Source organism: Aspergillus fischeri, genomic scaffold (genome assembly GCF_000149645.3).
Source record: "Aspergillus fischeri NRRL 181 1099437636264 genomic scaffold, whole genome shotgun sequence".
NCBI lineage: Eukaryota > Fungi > Ascomycota > Eurotiomycetes > Eurotiales > Aspergillaceae > Aspergillus > Aspergillus fischeri.
The window spans coordinates 4,064,938-4,077,535 of record NW_001509762.1 but is presented as its reverse complement, the minus strand read 5'-3'; the positions used below and the strand labels follow the sequence as shown (position 1 = coordinate 4,077,535).

Here is a 12,598-nt window from a genome sequence, read left to right as displayed (position 1 = left end):
GGTGCAGATGTGCACACTCGGGAATGTGGTATGTGCTGAGGGAACTCGATGGGTTAGGCCCACTCATTCGCTTGACGATGTACTCACTGTGATGCATCCTCACAAAGCAGACAATTACATTCTCAAAAGATTGAAGCGGCTACTATGACGTCCATCCTTCAATTGGGTCCAAGAGGTGTGTGCCAGGTTCTACCACGCAGGGACTCGTCGTCCAAGAGGACAACATCATCATCACTCCATATACAGGCTCGTTCCAGAGGTAGGCCCCAGCGTGTCGGACCCATGCGGCGCAACTATGACCAATAATGGATCTTCAATCTCGTAGAAACGGTTGTGATTGTCTCAAATGGGTGCCCATTCTAATGTAGGGCCACGTTGGCTAATAAATACATGTAATTTTTCATTCGAACAGATAATATGCGAGACGTCAAAAGTCTATTAAGGCGAAGAAGGGGGGACACGATCGAAGTAGACCCACTGACCCGGGCGAGGCTTCTCTTCCAGTTCCTCCCACCTGTAAATCATTAAGTATCGGCTCCCCGAGGGGTAGGGTGGGCGCAAAAACTTACACTTTAGACTTGTACATTTCGTCGACAAGCTTCAGCTCATTTTCGGCGACCTGGATGACCTCTTCAATCAGACCAGCACCGATCTGCTTCTCAATCTCGGAAACCCTGCGATCTATGGTCAGTTGCCCTGCTAGTGACCGCAGAATAAGGGCGTAGGTCGACGTACTGTTCTGCCTCGAGGGCTGGCTCATTCTCCCACTTCATTTGTTCGGTAGCAAAGTCTGAATCTTTCGCCTGTGTCGTAGCAGTCGCTTCTTCAATAGCTTTGTGCCACCGTGCTTCTTCTTCCGCTGTACGAGCAGGTCCCTCCGTGGTTGGCTCCAGGGCTTCACCATCCCACTCCTCACCACGGGGATTGTCGGTTCCATCATTGCGCATAAATCCCGCATAAGTTCCATCGGCGAGGCGGAGAGAAGCGAAGCGCTCGGGTTCGGCACTGACAGCCTTCTTCACGCGCTCTAGCCAAGCATCATAACCTGGGGGCTTAACGGACTCAACGATCTGCAGGCGGTGGCGTGTCAGTGCTTCGGTGGATTGCCGGTAGGCGGAGGACTCTGGGAAGCTCTTCAAGTTCTCCAAGGTGGTCCTGTAGAGGTGAATTAGGGTGGGACGAGGGCTGGGATGGGTGACAAGGCCGGTCAAGCCGGTAGGAGCAAAGGGCTCCAAGTACCGGGCCGACTTGACGTTGGCCAGCAATCGAAACGTGGATCTCATAGTGATCTAAGGATATGTAAGGGGATAGAAGAGAATTGGCCTAGAGGAATTCAGTGTTCACCCTCAATGGCCAAGAGATTCGACAATAGCCGGACTATCCTGCGGAGTGATCGCACGAAGGTTGAGGTTCCGTCGGTTACCGGAGAAACAAAGACTCCGGGGCCTCATAATGCAGTAACCAGTCTTAGGTAGTCTAGTCTCTCCAGCGAATTAATTCATGGGGCCAGACTTGAGGTCTACTTGGACTTTAGCAGCCAACGCGCTAAGGGGGCGTCGACACTCACCCGCCTTCTCATCCATTCTGAGGGTCAAATTCATCTCCCAGTTCGCAGTTCGCAGTTCAGTCTTCTCTTTTATAAGCAGTTGCTTCTGTTGCACTGCTTATCGCGCTCTGACACTGCCTGCTGGTGGATTGAGCCGTTCGATAAACGTGGAGTTTGGACCAATGTGCCTACTGTGAAAACCTACTTCAACCCCTTCTTCTTCGACGATTCTCGACTTTCGTTTTCAGCCTTAACTTATTGCTTTTCAGTCTTTAAGCTTGACCGTCTGCCAGTATGAGGTCCTCTTTGCTGGCGTGGTCGCTCCTTTCGCTTCTCTCTATCCCAACTTTTGCCATTCCTTCCGGCGATATCACAAATGATCTCAATCTTGCGAACAATCGCCTCGTCAAAAGAGCGGAACCGGTTGAAAAGACTGAGTCGGGGCCGGCGTCGACAACATTCAATGGCGTCGAAGTACCGCCCCTGAAAGAGTTGACACCAGAGAACTTCGAGGAGCTTACCAAAAACGGTTACTGGTTTGTGGCTATTGTACCCGTAGCTTTACCCTTGATATAGTATTATTAACAGGCAACAGGTTTGTGAAGCACTATTCTCCGTCATGTCCCCATTGCAAGGCGATCGCTCCCACATGGCAGACTCTATACGAATACTACTATGTGAGTGCTCTATCCACGTTCGGCACGTTCGTACTTGGTCACTGTCTAACATGCGCTAGACATCGAAACCGTTATCCTCCTCTTCCGAGCCCTCCGATACTCAGTCCCTTAACTCCTTTCAAAATTTTTACAACTTTCACTTCGCTTCGATGAACTGTCTTGCATTTTCGGATTTCTGCAAGAGACTGGATGTCAATTGGTTTCCGACATTTTCCCTTTACCATAATGGCAAGCTGGTTGAACAGTTTGAGGGTGCTAAGACTATGGAAGGTCTAAGTGAGTTCGTTGAAGGCAAGCTAGAATCAATCCGACCTGGGTCTCGTCCTCCGAAAGGCGTAAAGCTTCCCAAGCCGGGCGACAAACAGGTAGACACGGAAGCTGCGCCGGACGTTCCAGCCGCCAAGGACAAGGACCGTGTGGCGGGAGTCAAGGCTGGTGAGAAGCATAATGAACAAGTCGCTCAGCTCGCCAGCACAGAGGCTCCGGTGAAATCTGCTACCCCTAAGGTGAACTCGAAACCATCCGCGCCTGCGAATCCTCAAGGTATCTCCGTTCCTCTTACAGCAGAGAGCTTCCAAAAGCTGGTCACGACTACCAGAGATCCCTGGTTCGTCAAGTTCTATGCTCCGTGGTGCCATCACTGCCAAGCGCTGGCGCCTGTTTGGCAGGGAATGGCCCGGGAGATGCAGCATGTCCTCAACGTTGGAGAGGTGAATTGCGACGCAGAGCCCAGGCTTTGCAAGGACGCTCGGGTGAACGCCTACCCGACAATGTACTTCTTCCGTGGTGGCGAACGCGTTGAATACACCGGTCTACGCGGTCTTGGCGATTTGGTCAACTACGCGAAGAAGGCTGTGGACATTGGATCTGGTGTTCAGGATGTCGACGCAGCTCAATTCAAACAGCTGGAAGAAAAGGAAGAAGTGATCTTTCTGTACTTTTACGACCACGCAACGACCTCTGAAGATTTTGAGGCCTTGGAACGTTTGACTCTCAGCCTGGTGGGTCACGCCAGATTGGTCAAGACAAGCAGTGCGGCTCTTGCCGAGCGGTTCAAGATCACAACCTGGCCTCGTCTCTTAGTATCCCGAGATGGACGTCCCAGTTACTACAATGCTCTGGCTCCCAAGGATATGCGGGACGTCCGCCAGATTCTGAACTGGATGCGCTCCGTTTGGCTGCCTATTGTCCCTGAACTCACAGTCTCTAACGCCCGTGAGATCATGGACGGGAAATATGTTATTCTGGGGATTCTGAGCCGGCGCCGCTCGGATGATTTCATCCTTGCCAAGAGAGAATTAAAGAGTGCCGCTCTGGAGTGGATGGACAAGCAAACCCAGTTGTTCCGATTGGAGAGACAAGAACTTAGGGATGCTAAGCAGCTACGTATTGAGGAGGCAGAAGACCGCAATGACCAACGTGCCTTGCGGGCTGCTAAGAACATGCGCATTTCTATCCGGGAAGATGACAAGAAGCAAGTTGGATTTGCCTGGGTTGATGGCGAGTTCTGGGAACGGTGGCTGAGGACCACTTTTGGTATCGATATCGAGAACGGAGAACGGGTCATCATTAACGACCAGGATGTAAGTATCATTCGAGAAGTGCTGTGTTTGCCATTACTGACCACATCTCCACAGAACCGACGCTATTGGGACGCCACTTCTAGTGGAGCTCCGATCATGGCCTCGCGAACCTCCATCCTTGAAACGATTCCGCTGGTCATTGCCGACTCGTCGAAGTTGAAGCCCAAGTCCACAGTCGGAACATTCGAATACATATTCTTCGTCACTCGGTCCTTTATTTCCAGCCATCCCATCATTTTCGTCGCATTGTTGACCATGAGCATTGTTGCCGTCACTTACTTGGCTCGAGCAAGGCTGGCAAAGCGCGGTCTCAGTCGTGGTGGCATCCTCGGTGCGGTTCAGAGCAACAGTGCCGGCTTTTTCCGTCTCGATGGGAAGGAAGGTCTACTGAATGGGGGCGGCACCGGAAAGGTCGATTAGATCGTCAGCATCAAGCGCATTGTACAGTTAGGTTTTGTTTCCCCGGTGTTGTTTTTTATTGCGTATCTCCATATTGCCTTCTCGATTTTGCCATAATCACTAAATGGGTCTCTTCTTTTGGTACGGACGATGCCTCTCTCATCTTCTTTTCCCTTATACAACCCATTTTCTTTTTTCGTTATCGTTGATTTTGATTGAAGTGGTGTTGGCATGTGGTGCACTCTACAAAGGAAATCTGCTGTGGGATTTTGTCAATACACGGCGGGCAAAAGACACATAGACAGCTATGCAAATGAATACATGTCTGTTTCCTGTTAGCAGGGAGCAGATGGTGCGAAGTGTCAATCTCATATATTCATGGACGTCATCACAAAATAACTCGAGTAACTTGGTCGATACTCTATGCACATCATATTCCTGCCATGTGTGCTTCTTCTTAGTTCAGATTCATAATGTCTTTTCAATATCCATCGATCTAGATCGTCTTGACTCTGCCTACCTCTCTACCTATTTAAAGAATCGGAAATCCAAAGCCTCCTATTTGACACCGTCATTGTCACGTGAGGGTTTTCGTGTCTGCTGATTGGCCGCGGGATTGCCGCAAGTTGCAACATCGGAGCCTCTCGGTTTTCGTCGAACAACCATTGCTCTCGTCGTTCATTCCATCGCTGGAGTAGTCCTTGTGTCCAGTGTACCTATACACAACTAATAACAAGATGGTACGTGTTGTATGGAAACGATTCTTGTCGATTGAGTTTTCAGCATGCTTGCGAAGGGCACATGAATGGCGCTTGCCCGCATAACTACGGCCTTCAGCCTGCTATGCCATCCCGATGCTGTCGAAGAAGAGGGCAGAGTGTTCAATTGCTGACGAGTTCCTGCCTTTCTAGTTCTCGCAAACTCTCCGTCGCGCTGCGTCCCAGTCTACTGGCGCCTACCGCTCTCCTTTCGCTCCCAAGTGAGAACCCCCTCAAGAATTGATACCCTACCTGGCATATCACACGGAGGCATTTGGTATTCGGGCGAGGCCTATGGACTGTCTCGATCGTGGGTCAATCGTTTGTTCATTGACAAGTGATCTGGCCCCCATTTATATGTCCGAACTGGTGATTTGATGGGTCTTCGTCATTTAAAAGCACAGCCTCTTTGTCGCAGAAAGACGAACAATGGAAACGGGGATTTACTGACTGTGGTGCTTGACGAAATTAGGTACTACGTTCCTGCCCACTTCGGGGGTGTGAGCGTCAACATGGCCACCAAGTAGTGAGTCTCACCTTTGGTGTTTCTATCAAAATGCTATATGAGCGGACAGACTTCCGGAAACCCTACACGCTCGTCTTATTACCGTTCCATTCTAACATGCTTTGGTCTGTAGCGCTACCATTGCTTCCACCTTCGGTGTTGCTGCTGGTACCTTCGCCCTCTTCTTCTTCGGTGAAGTGCCCCGCGTGCGCAACGACATCCTGCGCAAGGTTCCCTTCCTTGACGAGTACTTCGACCGCAGCATCCCTGCCGAGGACAACGTACGTACCTTTGAATCATGTTAGACACTGTTCTGACGATTTGCTGACCGTTCACTAGCCGTTCTAAACGTCTTGCAACTTCCGCGCCGTTTTCCTTGACCCGGAATGCCACTTGTATGGTTGGTCATCTGCTTGCGTTACCGGCTCAGTGGTGAAAACAAGGAATCGGTACTGTATTGTGTAGAATAGCGATGGGTTTTTGATAGCACATAGACACGCCTGGTCACCATCAAGATTTTCTCCTTCTCTTTCCTTCTTTGGCACCGAAATAAGGCTTAAATGTCAAGCAACAGCAACATACGTTTATGACTTTGATCTGTTCGAATATCCCCGGGGTCCTAATATTACACTAGTACCAGCGACCTGAGTCTTCGCTTGGAGGTCTTTTCTGCATGGGTAAGTTCAGCACCGAAGCCACACTTATGGGCATGTCCTGTCATCATCTGTCAAGTACCATTCCATCAAGCCTGTCGATTCTTTTCCCGCATAGGCAGGTGTAGCCTGACGAGTAGCTCAAGTCAAGCTACTTTTGCTCTAGAGAGAGGGTGATTGTCCAATAAACCTGCGTCTTCCGGCCGCTTTGACTGCATTTCCCCGGAATCCAACGAAAACGAACAGGGGCGCTTATCTGGCACGCGTATCTCTCTTCCTGTTATCAGCCACCGTGACTCTCTGGCAAGTAGAACGCAGCTTATTCAACTCGAATTGATAAGGGGATTTGCTCTGATGTTTCCGGCTTGTTAGTCACCTGTTAACCTTGTCGAATCTCCCTGGGCTTCGTTTGTATCCCCGCCGCCTGAAGATTCCTCCTTGGGTTTGGACTCCTCGCCAAGCTTTCTCTTGAGTAGGATATCTACGAGGCCATCGATGCTGTTTATGCATTAAACCAGCAGTAGGGCGGGGGATTTATTTTTATTCGACATGACACTCCAATATGACCCGCCCCTTGAGGGTGATGATCCCGTCGCAGCTCTGATAGTCGAGAGCCCAGCGTGACCAACGCGCCAGCGTATCAGAAACTCTTCCCCTCATTCTTCCTAATCTTTCACGTTATCTCCCAGGTAGTTTGGTCTCACTATCAACAGCAATGGCCCAAGAGTCTGGTTTTCGTGCCGACGGGCGGGCTTTATGGTCGGTGTGGATGATTATATCTACTGCTAGGCATCCCTGCTTTTTCTGTTGAGCAACAAGCGTCAGCTCATGCAAGGTGCTATCATCAGAACTACGTTTTATGGTTACACAAGGCTGGATTTGTCTGCTTTAAGAAGGTAATGAGACGCCTTGAGCTCGTCCTTTCTGCTACCATTGTTCTTTCCCTCCGTGGACACGAGTAAGACTTGCAACAGACTGGAAGTTGACGCGATGTCGTCTACCAAGGTCGCTTCCAAACAGGCGGTTTATCAAGATGTCGACCACGATCCCGTCACGTCTGTATTGCCAAACGGGGATATCCCGTACACGGATCATGAGATGGACGCGGACGAGCGGGTGATCGTGGCCCTGGGTTACAAGCAAGAATTCAAGCGAGAGTTCTCTTTGTGGACTACGTTCTGCGTCAGCTTTGCCGTGCTAGGGCTACTTCCCTCGTTCGCGAGCACTCTATACTATGGTAATAAGGCCTTGCTCTCCTAACACGGTGCATGTGCCCGGCGCTGACAGTGACTTAAAGGAATGGGTTATGCGGGAACAGCAGGCATGGTCTGGGGGTGGATCATCGCCATGATCTTCATTCAATGTGTGGCAATGGCAATGGCTGAACTATGTTCTGCAATGCCGACGAGGTGAGTTCATTGCATTTTTGCTTGTATAGTCGATGAAATGGAATGACTTACAGGATTAGTGGTGGCTTGTACTACGCAGCGGCAGTTCTCGCACCTCCAGGATACGGACCCTTTGCAGCCTGGCTGACAGGTTGGTCCAACTGGATTGGCCAAATCACAGCAGCGCCGTCGGTAGATTTTGCATTGGCGGCGATGATTCTGGCAGCTGCATCGATTTCCAACCCGGACTATGTACCAACCAGCTGGCAGACCTTCCTCCTCACTACGCTGATTATGATTATCCACAGCTTCATCAGTAGCATGCCGACGAAATGGGTCGCGAGGTTCAATTCATACGGTTCGACCTTCAACATGATGGCTCTCGTTGTCGTCCTCATTGCCATTCCTGCGGGTACGAAGAACGAACCAAAATTCAATCCGTCAAAAGAGGTATGGGGCACCATTACCAACGGGACGGAGTTTCCGGACGGCGTAGCTGTGCTCATGACCTTTGTCGGTGTCATCTGGACGATGTCAGGCTACGATTCTCCTTTCCATCTGAGCGAGGAATGCTCGAATGCAAACATCGCCTCGCCGCGTGCCATTGTGATGACCTCTGGGGTCGGCGGCCTCATGGGCTGGTTTCTGCAGCTGGTAGTCGCCTACACTGTCCTCGACATCGAGGCCGTAATTGACTCGGATCTCGGACAACCTTGGGCATCGTACTTGCTACAAGTCATGCCGCGCAAAACAGCCATGGCCATTCTCGGACTGACCATTGTCTGCGGGTTTTCCATGGGCCAAGGCTGCATGGTAGCCGCATCGCGAGTGACCTACGCCTACGCTCGCGACGATTGCTTCCCCTTGTCACGGATCTGGAAGAAGGTCAACGAGAGGACCAAGACCCCTGTCAACGCCGTTATCCTCAACACTGTTCTGGGTATTCTGATGTGTCTTCTTATTCTGGCGGGCGATGTGGCCATCGGAGCCTTGTTTTCCATTGGCGCCATTGCACAGTTTGTCGCCTTTGCCATACCCATTTCAATTCGGGTGTTCTTCGTGGGGAACCGCTTCCAAAAGGGGCCATGGCACCTGGGGCCATTTGGTCCGGCGATTGGAGGGCTCGGCGTCTTGTTTGTTCTGTTGATGGTGCCCATTTTGTGTCTTCCCAGCGTGAGAGGGGCGGATCTGACGCCTGACCAGATGAACTGGACTTGTCTGGTCTGGGGTGCGCCGATGCTGACGGTGACTATCTGGTGGGTCATCGATGCACGCAGGTGGTTCAAGGGTCCCAAGATCAATGTGGAGCATGTTATCCATGGCGTGGAGGCGATTGTGGATGTGGGGGTGGAGGTGGAGGATCAACGGAGCCAAAGTCAAGATGCAGCGAGCAAGTCTTCGAATACGTAGTCTTCTGTTGGTAACTATAGCTACATGTAATTCCCCTACCATGCTTACAACCTGTATGTATCTGCGTGTTTTCCTAATGAAATGTAGCGGTATACCAAATGCGTACATTCTTTCATAAGAGCTGACATGCGCTTACCCAACTGATTGTTGGTCTTCAAAAAGGCAGTGAGACTTACATATATATATATATATCTCTCTCTCTCAATAAGGCAGCAACTCGAACTGTCTTGGATCCCCAATAAATAGAGCCCCATGCCCAGAAGACAAAGTCATTCAAGAACATTGTTCCTACGCCCACTACAAGATCAGAACAAGACTTCCTCGGAATAAATATATATCCCCCATTCCTGCATTTGAATACCACTGTCTTCTCTAGTCTCAATACTGCATTGCCCGAGGATACGCGATTCTGCTGCCAATCCATCTTAACCAAAGGTCCCACCCAGCTTATCCCCCCGGCCACTGGGAGTATAGTATGAGCTTAGCAATAACATGCATGATTGATTCTACCGACCATTCCACTGGCTTGATGCAGCCTGCAAGCTCCACTCCATCCTGAAGAATGGAATATCTGCATACGTACGATAGCTGCGTCGATAGGTGCTCAAAACCCCACATACCGTGGGCAACGTAGTCGAAATAAAGAAATCTAGACTGCAGCGGATGGATCGCATATCAAACCGAGTCAATCATGAGACTGGAATAGAGATATTGCATTCAACTACGGAGTATGAATCTCATGAAGGCCATTGATTGTTTCTGCTGTTCCCGTCTGTAAGACTGTACCGTGTCTCGGTCTATATAAAGTAATCAGGTCTGATAAATATAGTAACCTCCATGTCTTCTCTGTATCAGATCTATCTTCATTTACTGGGGAAATTCAGGGGCAGGTGATCCGATCCTACTACCACCTATTGTTGATTTCACAAGGGACAATACCTATAGATTACAAAGCTTTATTCCGTGCTTATCGTGCCGAAAACTCACCCGACTGTCACTCGATTCATAGCACATGCAATGCGGCAGACTGCTAGTGCTATCCTCTCACTGAAAGCGCGGCATCCACATGCTCAGGCTACAGGTTTCAGGCGACAGCCTACAAACTATCGTGGGGTCCATTGCAAGTTACAACATGCTATCAAGTATCCAGCCATGGGGCTCAATGAGGTTATCCAGGCTAAGAAAGTATAATTTCGCTCCACGGCGTGTAGTTTACTCGTTTTGTCGATCATTGCGCCGTTTCGGTCTCAGGATTGACAGGGGTTCGTAGATAATAGTACTTGCGTTATTGTTACGACCTAGAGGGGTAGACGAGGACTTCCCTCCAGGTTATTAGCATGTTGCGACTTTGTCGGATCACGGTGTGAAAAGGGGCTATAGTAGATGTACGGTGGAGCTTCATATATTGGGGCATTTGTCTCGGAAATGTCTGTATCTCACCTCTACTCCTTAATCTCGACTCCTTAATGTCCAAAGACAGAGAGAGTGCAAGTGCACGGCCCAAGTCAGAGAGGCCCTGAGGGGCTGCGCGGTAGGGAGTACCTTCTTCGTTTCTGTTACTTTATGACGCGGCTAGTGATGATAAGAGGCGGCTGAGACCGATGATCTGATACACTAGAACACTAGGGATCCCTCGTGTAATACTAAATGCTGATTGCTGGCCCCTATGTATCAAGATGATCTACAAAGTGCAAACTGTACGGAGTAGATTGTTAGAGAGCCTGTAAACAATGACGTTGGCGGGGCTCACTCCGTCGTAGACAAGTCCCTCTAAGCATAAGCAATAGTTATGTAGATAAGCTGATTACTCAGCTATGCATATAAGATCAGCTAAACACCCTTAGTGCTAGCCTAGGCAGATACAACCTAGGTGACCTCAACCCCTCAACAAATCAGACAAAATTCAGCGCGCACAACTACCCGAACAAGTCAAGACTCCGCTTGGCATGAGGTGTGTGGCGCATTCGCCTTCAAAGGTTCTAAATTTTCTCATTGGCTGGCGTGCTGGACCTGAAAACTGGGCGATCCAGACAAAATCTTCGGGTTTACTCCGGTCCATTTTTCACAGGGCAAAACTACCGAGGGAATCCCTGGGCCGAGAGAATCCCGGATGGGTCGGAAGGCTTCAGATTTGAATGTAGCGTGGTGGACTGAACGATCTGTACTGATGTACTCCGTAGCGTAGGTAGAAACCTGAGCGGTTGTTGACTGCGGGATCTTTCGCTTTTGCCATTCAAGTTTTAATGAAGCTTAAGGATGGTAGGGGCAAGGAGCATTAGACGCGATCGGCTCTTGTTTCGTTGGGACAATGGCTATTTGAAGATTCGCCTTACGCAAATAACCACGGAGTAAAGGAAAACGTCTCGGGCGGTTAACATGGCTTAGTACAGCCATGTAACCCCAAGTCCCAATACCTTGATGAGTTGTCCAAGGTTCGGGCAATTAGTGAAAGGTCAAGCAATCAAATCAAAATTATGAAACAATAATGATCCTGAGGAAGTTGTCAGAAGAATCATCCTCAGCGGGATGGTACGGTAAAGGACTCAAGATACAAGAGTACAGATTAGGCCACACCGCCAAGTGCTAGTTGCATATTGGACGGTTAGACCACCCATTGAGTTGTCCTTCCGTGGAAGTTTCGATGAGCGGACCAGGGCTTCTTCAAGTGGAGCTGGATCCCCTTCGGGTTACCGGGATTGGACCGCCACATTGGGCGAGCTGCATTCTCCATCCTGGTTGTGGGATGCATCACGCATCGCCCTATCATCCTCGGACATCTCACATAGGCAGTTGGGCCCTGGAGTGATGAAACGTTGCTGTTTGTAACCATGGATGTACCGTAAGTGGCAACTCGAGCGAGTAAATTTAGACTCGCAGTGCAATATCTGTACGTTGTTAACAAATTGGCTTTTGGATTGACTTCCATTTCGGCTTGTTGTGGAAGTATGATTCGGTGTATCAAATAGGACATCGTATCATATTTCTGATAACAACTATTGATCATGTCGCGGAATTCCTTCACCTGCATCGACCGTCGTTGATAGTACTCTGTCGTGCTATGGATTGTATTGGTAGCTGCCTGAGGTAGCAGACTAGCAGGGTAGGTAGGCGGAATTCTGTATGAGAAACGATATTGCCGCGCTCTTTCCGCGCACCGCAGGACGGGAATGTATTAGGATGTATTACGGAGTACGGTACGTTGACTGCCCTGGAAATGGCTTGAAATTATGGTGTATTTGAATATTAAATTGCTAGATTATACAATGGAGACAGATATGCTCCTTCATTCCCCTTCTCATTCGTCGTCTAATGAATATCATTCTTTGACACCTATTGATAATGATTTGATTATCCCCAAGCAGATCAGACAGGCGAGCTTGAAGAACGATCTATGCAAAGATCCCGCCTCTGGTTGTGCCGTTGTGGTCCACAATCGAAGCGGGAGAAGCTCTCAGCGAAACTCTCCTGGTGGAGAATAACCGCCGGGCTTGTTGGGTCTAAAGGATGATGGGCCCATCTCATGATCTTGCAGTTGTAGAAGTAAACAGCTACAATATTATCAAGGGACTTCTTGACAACAATAACAACTTCTATCCTGGTCAATTGATTGCATCCCAGTTGACCGATTCGATGACGGTCTGGTAATTTTGTAACAAGAATCAAAATCTCTCAGACAGAC

General features: G+C 49.5%; 4 protein-coding genes across 4 annotated transcripts; 3 read left to right on the top strand and 1 right to left on the bottom strand.

Annotated features, from left to right (window-relative positions):
• Window positions 1–438: 438 nt before the first annotated feature.
• On the bottom strand, window positions 439–1,283 carry NFIA_085960 (complex I NDUFA5 subunit family protein; the record flags this gene model as incomplete). Its single annotated transcript, XM_001260537.1, has 3 exons — window positions 439–514; window positions 570–674; window positions 736–1,283. 3 exons carry the CDS (start codon window positions 1,281–1,283, stop codon window positions 439–441), a joined length of 729 nt encoding a protein of 242 aa, XP_001260538.1.
• Window positions 1,284–1,840: 557 nt separating this feature from the next.
• NFIA_085950 (putative disulfide isomerase) lies at window positions 1,841–4,226 on the top strand (the record flags this gene model as incomplete). Its single annotated transcript, XM_001260536.1, has 4 exons — window positions 1,841–2,082; window positions 2,142–2,223; window positions 2,283–3,806; window positions 3,861–4,226. 4 exons carry the CDS (start codon window positions 1,841–1,843, stop codon window positions 4,224–4,226), a joined length of 2,214 nt encoding a protein of 737 aa, XP_001260537.1.
• Window positions 4,227–5,475: 1,249 nt separating this feature from the next.
• NFIA_085940 (cytochrome b-c1 complex subunit 10) lies at window positions 5,476–5,816 on the top strand (the record flags this gene model as incomplete). Its single annotated transcript, XM_001260535.1, has 3 exons — window positions 5,476–5,489; window positions 5,602–5,749; window positions 5,808–5,816. 3 exons carry the CDS (start codon window positions 5,476–5,478, stop codon window positions 5,814–5,816), a joined length of 171 nt encoding a protein of 56 aa, XP_001260536.1.
• A 1,295-nt stretch (window positions 5,817–7,111) lies between these two features.
• NFIA_085930 (amino acid permease) lies at window positions 7,112–8,919 on the top strand (the record flags this gene model as incomplete). Its single annotated transcript, XM_001260534.1, has 3 exons — window positions 7,112–7,358; window positions 7,419–7,530; window positions 7,590–8,919. 3 exons carry the CDS (start codon window positions 7,112–7,114, stop codon window positions 8,917–8,919), a joined length of 1,689 nt encoding a protein of 562 aa, XP_001260535.1.
• Between the last annotated feature and the right edge of the window lie 3,679 nt (window positions 8,920–12,598).